General features: G+C 40.1%; 2 protein-coding genes across 5 annotated transcripts in view; one reads left to right on the top strand and one right to left on the bottom strand.

Annotated features, from left to right (window-relative positions):
* The window catches only part of rabl6b (RAB, member RAS oncogene family-like 6b), a 23008-nt gene extending 17705 nt beyond the window's left edge, over positions 1-5303 (top strand). For all 3 annotated transcript variants that reach the window (XM_084360756.1, XM_084360755.1, XM_084360757.1), the window contains 4 exons: positions 521-782; positions 1029-1215; positions 2034-2092; positions 2182-5303. In XM_084360756.1, coding sequence (XP_084216882.1) covers positions 521-782; positions 1029-1215; positions 2034-2092; positions 2182-2367 — 694 coding nt within the window. In that variant the 3' untranslated portion in view covers positions 2368-5303. The remainder of the gene's footprint in view (positions 1-520; positions 783-1028; positions 1216-2033; positions 2093-2181) is intronic.
* On the bottom strand, positions 4096-10602 carry LOC311261786 (CMRF35-like molecule 8). Of its 2 annotated transcripts, XM_084360758.1 has the most exons (5): positions 10543-10602; positions 9755-10042; positions 6259-6348; positions 5679-5701; positions 4096-5585 (listed from the first exon to the last, which is right to left on the bottom strand). In XM_084360758.1, the coding sequence occupies exons 1-5, from the start codon at positions 10577-10579 to the stop codon at positions 5493-5495; spliced, it is 531 nt and encodes a 176-aa protein (XP_084216884.1). In that variant the 5' UTR covers positions 10580-10602; the 3' UTR covers positions 4096-5492. The 2 variants fall into 2 exon arrangements, with proteins under 2 accessions (XP_084216884.1, XP_084216885.1); XM_084360759.1 differs by lacking the exon at positions 5679-5701.
* Positions 10603-11038: the final 436 nt, after the last annotated feature.

Here is an 11038-nt window from a genome sequence, read left to right on the forward strand (position 1 = left end):
GTAATTCATATGCTATGGCCTTCACAAATCTCATCCCAATTGAACACCTATGGGAGATTTTACAGTAGTCTTTAATAAAGCACTCTTCAGGGTCATCGTCTAAAAAACCTCACCAGCTCACTAACTCACCACTGGAGTCAACACCTCCGTCAGTGTGGTAAACACTGCATTTCTTTTCATTGTTACTGGATAGTGCCCAGACTATGTAGGCTACCAATCACAATTTACTGTAAACCGTAGTGCATCATATTACAAATGCATGACATGAGCTGTGAATGATTTCGATCTGCCACATTACGTGCTGTGGTGTGATGAGAGGATTTACGTAATCACACTGTTAAGTCCAATGTAACCATGATGGTTGCTAACCTCCCACCTTTGGTTTCCGTGATTTTAGATAAGAAACTTGAAAGTCCACTGCTGCTGCAGCAAGAGCAATGTAAAAATACCTACAATACATATCAAAACAAATACTCATATATTTCAAGGTAAACAAATGTTCCTTATCACCCTGCTTCAGGCCTGTGATCCACATCACAAAACCAAAGGTGGCATCTAAAGCTCCAGAGCCCAGAGGCCAGGCTGGAGCACCCATCTCCCTCACCTTAACTCCAGCAGCAGAACAGCCCGCCCGACCTCAAGGCAAAAAGAAGGGAAGCACACCCAAAGCTGAGGACTCTGATACAGACCCTGAGGCTCCTGTAGCCCAGCAGATGCTCTCGTTTATCATGGATGACCCCGACTTTGAGTCTGAGGCATCAGACACACCAAAAATAGCAAAGGTAAAGTAGAACAGATTTTTAATCGCAGCAGATTCATTCCGACTCAGTTCACAGCTCTTTTTTGCTGCTGAAAGCCTGAGCTTCTAATGGACTTGTTGGAATCGAGTCAGCTAGTACTACTAAAGAGATTTTAATTGCAGTTCTGTCATACTGCCTCTTAAGAATCCTTAATTTTTCAGTCTCAGTCTCTTTTGGGAAAATCAAACCATTTCCTCATGTAATTTTTGACTTCCCCCTTCTTCCCAGGATACATTTCCAGTCAGAGATGAGCTTCTGTCTGACCTCTCTGATGATGACATGCAGTTAGCCAAGGTGCCAGAACCTCTGAAGCCCACTGTAATTTCCTTCAAACACAAGGATGATACCGACCTGTTTGGCCTCGGCATCCAAGAAGAGGCTCCCGCTCCCAAAGACAGCAGTGAGGAGCAGGAAGGCAAGTCATGAAATATCTGTCAATGTGTCTTTGTGACTCTGTAAGTCACTTGACATTTTGAATTGGATTCACATTAAAATCCACGAATGATTGATTGATTGTGTTCCCAGTCTTTAATGGTGACTGCAACAGCTCGGTTTTTTACCCCAAAGATTAGACTAATTCTGTCCTCTGGACAAAAAACTCGAAAGGCCCAAAGTGCAAAACAGCATCACGTTCAAAGAAAGGGTCGTTATTTAGAATTAATAGAACCATAGGTACATAATCACAATTACATTGGGAGTGTGATGATTAGATTTTAATGCATTCTTTGAATATTTTATGTTTTAAAGTAAAATATCTCTCGATTGGCAAGATAAATCTGGGTGTGGAAAGTGAAAGGCAGTGCTTGCTCCACCCTCATTACCACTGATAACCTACCCTCATAACCGCAACTGCTCCAGTGGCCACAGATCAGCTTCCAGGTGTGAATGTGTAACTGTGTGGATGTGATCAGGGCTGCATTGCCCCCACTCCCTAAGTGAGAAAAATTCCTGGATCCATTCCTTTATCCAGATCCATGTCAAAAGTTAATGGGGTCTATTCTGAGCCGAGACCCACCCTCTATCTGAGTTTAGTGGAAGTCCTTTCTGTAGTTTTTGTGTAATCCTGCTGACAAACCAACCAACCAAAAAACAGACCCTGCTGAAAATATTACCTCCTTGGCAGAGTTGATTAAAATACCTGATCTTAAGATATTTAAAATGCATCTATCTGCTTTTTGGCACTTTATTCATACGTCACCATAAGACAACTGTATGTATCTACTCCTCTTTCAGAGAAAGAAGGCAAACACTCCTCCAAAGAAAAGAAAAAAAAGAAGAAGAAAAGCAAAGAGGTAAAGTTATTGCTGTTATATACTGTCAGTAGTAATGTGTCTAAAAAACAGTAATATCAATACAAAAACTTCTGTCATTTGATTTTCAGGAAGATGAAAAGAGCAAGAAGAAACACAAACACAAGAAAAAGGAAAAAGATGAAGCTGCAGTAGTAGATGAGAAAAAGAAAAAGAAATCCCGGCCCAAGAAAACTGAAGTGGACGAGTTGGAGGACTTTCTGGGTGGGGGAGCAGGATCGGTTAAAAGAGATGATGGTGATTATGAAGAACTATAAAAGCTCCTGGTTTATGAGGAAATGGAGCCGCAGAACAGCAGTGAGGCGTGTGGTTGTTCGAAAACCTCCACATAAAGCAGCATCTCCAAGCCATACGCAATACACAAGGCTACCAACAACGCCAGGTCAAATACCCAATGACTCTGTACCTGTATATTCCTTCTGATTGATTTCCCCCATCTGCACTACTGCTGTCACTTCCATTCCAACCTAGGAGAAATGGCATGGAGAGCCATAAGTACTGTAGTGAGTCGTGACATTAAAATTTGATGATCGCTGTAGCCACAGATTGGCTCTTTGTACTTTGACATTATTGAATATGGCTTAATATTTCCTTTGATTTGATACACTCTGCAAGTGATCCACTCCAAATCAGCTCTGTAAATACGGTTCCCACGTTGTCTGAGTGTTTGTTTGGTTGGTTGGTGTAGTAATTGAGAGCATGCTAGAAGTGATGACTGACTCCTAGTGTTCTGTCTTTTCTTTCTTTCCTACTTGTTTGCTTAAATGTTTAATGTCAGATTTAGTCTTGTGTCTCTAATTATGAACATTGAAGAAGAATTCAGATTGAGTTGATTTAAGATTTTTGTCCATCACCAACAAAGGATATTACTTCCCCCTTTTCACCCTTGGAATATGTCCACGCTAAGCTTGTTTTGTCCTCCATCCACACTTAATATGCATTTATCTTTCCTGAAATCAGATCTTTTCAATAATGATCTGAAGACGTTGTAAGCCTTAAAATCCTGGCTGAGCATTTCAGGGTTGATCAGGAAAACTGAGCTTTGGAAATCAATGAAGTGATGTACACATGGCTGTGTGGCAGTCAAGTCAACACTCATGTTAATGCTAATACAGCTGATCATACAATACAGGGCTTGTAGTTAACCTGTATGAATGTAGATTTTGTCAGACAGAGGACAGAACTGAGGTTTAACCAGCTGAGACTCAGCAGAGTAACCAGGCTGTGTCTGTCTCACCAGATGTAGGCTGTATGGCACAGTTGATTGTTTGCAATCAGAGAATAAAGAAGGTGAGAACTTTGCCAAGATTAGAACATATATATAATGGCATCAGGAGCGAAAATTAGCATTGGGCCTGACAGTTGCACTTTTTATTCCCCACTGTGTAGTGGAAGACATCCAGTTCAGCACCTGAGACGCCTCACAGCACCTAGAAAAAATCAGATTTGTTTTCTTGTTTTAGCTACTTCTATGACGTGCCCCATGATGATTACCCACAGAGCACTCTTCATTCACAGCTGTAAACATAGAGGGGGAAAAAAGAGACCACTTCTATGAACTGACCATGACTTGTTCCTAGTTCACTGTGAGTGCTAAAGCTGTGCTGACATGTGTAACAGGTGTGTCAGGTGGAACAGTGAGTCTGATCTGTTGTCCTTCAGCAAAGTCACAGTAAGAATGTATGACTGACTGCCTAATGTGACAGTGACCCTCTTGAGAGACAAAAACATTGTGTAATCTGAACCCAGCATGAGTCATCTCCTGGTGTTTCGGCGATCTAATTCTGATGTGGACGCATGTTTTTTTCACAGCATTGGAATAATTAGCGGCTTAGTATGGACTTTGACAGTGAACAAGTCATCACTGATGATTTTATAATTTCATCTGCTGGTCAAAATAGCCTGGACGAGTCACTTCCCTGCTCTCTTAATTTAACATAACAATTAATTTACCAGCCAGCTTCTCTGCTTCAAGTTTTCTACAGTTGCCTTAATGGAGGTTACTATAAGGGAATGATGTGCCGCTATCCTCGTGAACCATTTTTAAGTGTTCTTACTGTTAAGTGTTAGGTAGCTTGGTTGGGTTCAGGTTGTTGTCCAAGCCTTTTATTGGTGAAACAGAATCTATACCATCCTTGAAGCCTGTTCTAAGATTGCAGTGAATCAATACATTTGTTTGTCTTTTGTTTGACTCTCTTCCGACAGCAAAACCCCATCCATATAAAGAAGTATTATGGACTTTTGTTATATTTCTCTGTAAGTAACATTTCCAAGATTTCCTCATTGTTTTGTCCTTGTGTTATTTATTGCCTCTATTTTGTTTTGTTGCAAAATGTCAGGGTTTTGTTTGTGTGATTTGTGCTGAAACTGTCCTCAACAGTCAAACATGATGCGACTTTTAATGGGTTACAGCTGTTCACATTTCCTAACCTTCTCCTGTAATACATCCAAGGTTTACTTCCACTGCTTTTAAGGAAATGTAACTGGTAAACTTTTCACGTTATTTTTTTTGTCGAATGCCTCAAATTGTCTATTCATGATAGATTGAGATGAAGTGCAGTATCTTCCATACATACATCACCAAACTGTTAATAAGTGAAGCATTCTTGCATCAGAAGAGAAATTATGTGTATTTTTAGACAACAGACAGGTTTCATACAGTTTCCAACTACCATACACACATGGTTACACTCTGTTGGTTTACAAAGAAATTACGTTTGATATTCCAAAGTTGAAACTATGCAGCATTGATCCTGAATACTGTATGCTCTTTTTTGTCTTTGTCATGTGATTGAGGATAAATGCTGATAGCACAGTTTCAAGCAAAGCATGATACTTCAATGTACAGCAGGAAAAGAATGTATAAAGTATAAAAATAAATCTATATATTTGAAGAGCTTTGTTCCAGAAATGATACATACACCATGTGGAAACAATGTCGCTGAAATCCTATAAAATAATGTTGACAGGAAAAATCTGATAGGGGAAATAATCTAAAGTAATAACATTTCTGAGAGTAGATATGCACACACAAATACTGTCTTTCAGTTATGTTTTCCAAATGGATGTATGGAATTTTGGAATGAAACCCTTCATTTATTTTTCACCCAATGACATGTTCCATCTTTACACTATGTGAGTTTGCCTGTGTTTGGTTTGTCCAATAAATGCAAACTTATTTCTTCAGACAGAACTTTTGTTGTGTCTTTTTTTAAAGGGATTTCACCTCAGAAACAATGTGTAAACCACCATGGCTTGGATGATTCTGTGCCTATCTTTACCACCAGGTACAACACTTCTGCACTGAATAGTAAAGCCCCACCCATGTCATTGTGGTTTCTTCAGGGTGGCCAGGACATGATGCCACGTAGACCACTTTTGGTCATTCCAGCTCACAGAAAGATGCTGCATTCACATGCTGTGGATTCTCCAGATCTCTGCTCATAGAAACCTCTTCAAAGGGCTCCCCTGCATTCTAAAGGAAGAAAAGAAAAAGCAATCCATGATTTTAGAATTCTATTTTCAATTTTAAAGATTACATTTTTTTTAAAAACGGGCAGTGATTTACCTTTCTGATGTGTTTTGTTGTTGCTGTGAAAGAGATTTAAGAGTTTAGCTGAAGCTACTACAACTATTTGCTGTTGTTTCTGTTAGTCAGGTTGTGAGACTCCTCAGGTCATCCTCAACACTCCACCATAAAAACTGTTATCTTTTCATGACATATCGAACCCCTAGAAGTTGGAATCCGACTCAGTGACAGGCCTTAAGAATAACTATATATTCTATATAACTATTCTATATTCTGTATAACTAGAAACAGCCAATTTTCTAACCGATGGTCTTGTTTGCTCATGTAGGTCATACAGAGGCATCAGTATGAGACTTTCATAACCAGTTAAAAGTTCCTTGTAGGATATTTTTCTCTTCATGTGAATCGGTTGTACTAACTAATCAGCATTAAAGTTAAATAGTACTGGTTTTTGTTTCATATCCTAATTCTTTTCTAAGGTAAAAAAAAAAGACAAAAACATTCTCTGCATGTTTTGTATTGTAGTATTTGTTTGCTTTTGGTCATTGTACTCCTTACTCTCTGCCTAAAATTAAATATAAATGTCTATTTTTGTTGGTGGTGCAGCAGAATAACTTACCTCTGGTGCAGATGTTTGTGACCGTGGTCACCAGGGGGAGCAGAGGCAGCAGAATCCAGCGAGTGAAGCTCCAGATGTAAGCACCAGAGGCTACAGGGGTGGATGGCAAAGATGAGTAGATGTAATTTGAGTGAGTAATACAACATTTACATGTGCAAGTTAACTGATTTCTCAAGAACATAATTATTTGGTAATGCACTTTAATGTTGAACATGTATCTTTATATCTAAGAATATTAACCAGTGGTAGTTATAAAAACACACAGGAAGCTTGAATTAAAGCTGTACTAATCAATATTCTATATTAACATAAACACACTTAAAATGACTTAATATAATGGGAAAGGTGTCATTTCATAGTGGCAAAGCCACAATTACCACCAGCTTTGTGGCTCTTGGCTCTACAGAGGACTGTTTTCAACTGAAAGCTATTTTGAGTAAAAAAAGCTCAGACAAATCCAATTAAAGGGGCACTGTGTAGTTTTGAAGAAGAAATTCAAAGTCAGAATTTCAGTATTTACAATATTAATGAGGTAATAATACAAACTCAGAAACTTTTTTTTCTTGTTACTGAATAAACAAGCTGTTCTCAGATGAAAATAAGGTTCCAGAACACTGTTTGAAGCTGGAAAGGTGGCAGGGTCCGCCACATATAAACAAAGTAAAACAGTATAAACTGTGTTGTTAAAGGTCAATTTGTTTATTCAGTTTATTCAGTCAGGAAAACAAAGAGTTTGTTTATTTGTTTGTTTAGGCAGAAAAAAATCAGCCAATGAAGATCTTTCTCAAAACTACATAGCGCACCTTTAATGTAGTTGTACTTATTCTCGCACATCGAGAGCTTGGTTATAAATGATTTTGAATGATGATAATATTCCACATTTTTGCCAAAATTAAACAAATAAATTCAAGATTTTTTCCTGAAATATAAAAATTTTAACTTCAGTAATTGATTGATTAATTGTTTTTGTTTGGCCACTTGGTGGCAGAAAAACAAGCTTAAAACACAACATTGGTAATTAGCGCCTTATTTGTCATGGTGAATGTGTTAGCAAATAAATGTCTATTTACTCAGACACAGACAGAGACACATTAGCAGTTGTGGTTCTGTCCACCTCACAAGAAACCACAGCAGCTCTCCTGTGGTTTCAACCAACTACTGAGAACTCCTTTGTCCATTGTCCATTGAAGGCTACCGTAGATGTAGAAACATGGCGATGCAACGAGCAGAATCCGTTTGAAGAGGACCTGCTCCCTCTGTAGATATCTCAATCTAAGGTTGCCGAAAACACAATTCTTACTTTCAGGTGATTATACACTAATGAAAAAATATTAAGGAATACTGTATTCCATTTCTTCCAATTCTAAGTGCTGTATCGTAGGCAACTGGACTTGTTTCAGTTTGTTGAAGACGTTTCACCTCTCATCCAAGAGGCTTCCTCAGTTCTAACTAACTGGAGGGGAGCTGTAGGCTTTTAAACTGTGTGGCAGTGTCATTACAGAGTCGTTAGGACACTTGTGGATTATTGGTCAAACCAGCCTTCATGTGGGTTGCTAGTGCTAGGTGGGCCCAGGTGTGAATGGTTGTTAAGCTGTCTGGGGAGGTACAGCATTGTATGTGAGTGATAAGTGATGTCGTAGGCCACCTCCTCTGTTCAAAGACGGTTGTTCCAGTTTGACATAGCTGGATTCTTTTACTCCTCTTTCAAACCATCTGTCTTCTCTGGACAAGATGTTAACATTGTTGTCCTCAAAGGAAGGATTTGTCCCCTTCAGATGTAAGTGGACAGCAGAGTCTTGACCTGAGGAGTTGTCCCTCCTGAGTTTATGGAGAGGTTGTTTTGTCTCCCCAATGTACAAATCTGTGCAGACCTGACTGCACTGAACAGCATAAACTACATTACTCTGCTTATGCCTGGGTGTTTTGTCCTTAGGATGGACAAGTTTCTGCCTCAGTGTGTTGGTAGGTTTGAAGTAAACCGGGATATGATGTCAATTAAAGATCCTCCTGATTTTTTCAGATGTTCCTGCGATATAGGGAATGACAATGGCCGCGTTTCCCAGATTCGTTAAGAAGCTCTTAAGTGCTAAGATCTTCTTAGGAGCGCTCTTAAGAACGCTGTGAAAGAAGGATGTGTTTCCCAGAGTCGCTCTTAGCTTAAGAAGATCTTTCACTAAGAAGGAAATGTAAGATCGAGCTGACCCACTCATAACAGCCTTCTTAGCGCCCGAATGCTCAGTGATCAAGCGCGTCAGGGAAATTTATATGCTCCACTTTGTGAAATAATAAAACAATCCTCAGTGTTGAAATGCGCTCATAGCTGCGGACCACTGGCGCAAGAAAAAACAAAATAGAAAATGGTAGATGAAAAAAAACCTTTTTATTGAATTACACGTTTAAGTTTTCCGCAACATCTGCATATATGAGTTTATAGTACTACACATAAAAAAAACAACAACCCTGTGGCATTTCACAGATATCAAGGGAACAGGTGTATTAAACTCAGCTGAACCTCATCCAGAGAGGCTTCACCTGCTACTCTGCGTTGCCAAAGTCCGCGCGTGTGAGAAACCACGGCTGCAATACAGCACATTCTCCCTCAGACCAACAGCGTCGCCGTGCGCGAAGCCAGACGGTTTACATAAATGCATACGTGCGTCAGCACTTCTCCCCACTGGACGTGCTGTCAGACCGGGCTGTCCAGGCAAAGTACCGGCTGCCCCGTGCGGAGATCCAACGGCCGTTGGATCTCTTTGCCTGGACAGCCCGGTCTGACAGCGCACACACACACACACTTATGCGCTGATAAAGAGGTGGGTGATCGATCTGCCTGGCATCGATTGATTCAGCACAGCAGCACCGCGGTGGACAGCTCCCACTAAGAGCTTCTTAGGAAGCTTCTTTGGCTGGATCTTAAGGTTCTCCTAAGAAGGCAGTTAAGAACGCATCCGGGAAACACCCGTATCTTAGCGCTCCTTCTTAGCCGAACCCTTCTTAAGAGCCTTCTTAAGTCCTTAAGAACGATCGAATCTGGGAAACGCGGCCAATGTTGTTACATTTTACCGTGTCTTCCTCTCTGTCTGCTCTGGATCTTTTAGAGGTTGTGCTCCAGTGGGTGATGAGTCAGACTCCTCAGCTCCTTTGGTCGGTAACACTCTACACCAACACTCAAGAATCAACTTGAAAATGAGCATAAAATGGGACCTTTAGTGTTCAACTAGATTTACCAGCTAGTCTCTGACTTTGTTTGTTTGCTGTTTGGTGCTGGCTGAGCAGCGCACAGTGGATTCATCTGAGCATTTGTGTGAAATAGAGACAGACAGACAGACAGACAGATAGATAGATAGATAGATAGATAGATAGATAGATTACATCCTTAGTATTAGTCATCAGAAATCTATATGTGACAAATCCTATACATCGTAGACACAATCCATCAGAGCCTGTGTTTAGCCATTTAGTTCTATGTAATGTTTGAATGATCCCTTCTACTTACAGCTGTGAAAGAAGCCTTCAGCCAGCTTGATGATGGTGTCATTTTTGTCCAGCACACCACACCAGTACATTCCCTCTCCATGGCTGAGCTCCAGCACCGCCACAGTGAAGGTGTCTGAACCCTCGGTCACCTTAAGTTTGCCTCCATCCACTATGTGTGCACTTTGGTTGAAGGTGAGGCCATAGCAGCAGTCAGTGGAGCTCTGCCTGCACCACACCCTTAGCAGGCTCTCATGCTGTACTTCATAGGGACATGTCAGCTTCTGCCAGTACACTGCCTCACAGGCTCCTGCACACAGCCATGTAGAATAAAATACTTGTTAAACTGTAAGCTCCTACCATATAATAAGAGGCCTAACCATTATAAGAAATGTTATCATTCACAATTGCCACAGCTTATTCCATTATTCTATATTGTTTAAAAAGGCTTGCTAATCTACCAGTTCATCTCATGGAGGATATCCTGTAGGTTACACCATGCAGATAGTGGTAACTGACGTCTTACATTTTCACTTCTAAATGAATGTAGTAGAAGGTGGTTTAAAACAAATAAAGCTTAATAGATACTTAGCATATCAGGAGACAATTTTATCTCTCACAATATTCCAGCTGGCTTTATTTTAGTATCAGTAGCATTTTTTTCCACAGATTCCAGACAGTTACAAACACACACTGTAAAATTATTTTCAGTAAAGTAAATCATTACAGTAATTGAGTAATCAAGTGTTTAAACTATACAAGGGAACATCTGAATTTAGGTTCTGTATCTTGGTGAAGACCTACACTTACCTACAGCCAAAAGCAGTATCAGATTTAGAGAATGCATAATCCAAGCACTGAGAGTGGTAATGCTCAAGTCAGATAGTCTTTAGAAAGAGGAAGAGAAGCTGCATTTTTAAGCGACATTGGTTCAGGAAATGTCCACCCACACCAATACTGTTATCTGTCTTCATGCTTCAGAGGTGATGGTATCTTATTTTAATATCAAGTAAAGAACTGTTTTAATAACTTATATCCAGAAAGAGTCTATTATAACTCATAGTAGTGATAACTTTTTTAGAAAGGAGGATTTTTTTCACATAATATTTTGGTGTCAGTCTAAACTCAGCACTGACATGAAAGATGGCCTGTCTCTGAACACCACGAAGACCAAAGAAATCATCCTGGACTTCAGGAAACACAGGACAGATCCATCTCCCCCTTTACATACACGATGACTGCGTGGAGAGGGCCCACACCTTCACCTTCCTGGGCACCGTGATCTCTGCTAACCTTTCCTGATCTG

The sequence above is a fragment of the Pagrus pagrus genome, assembly GCF_965226575.1.
Source record: "Pagrus pagrus genome assembly, chromosome: 8".
Classification (NCBI taxonomy): Eukaryota; Metazoa; Chordata; class Actinopteri; order Spariformes; family Sparidae; genus Pagrus; species Pagrus pagrus.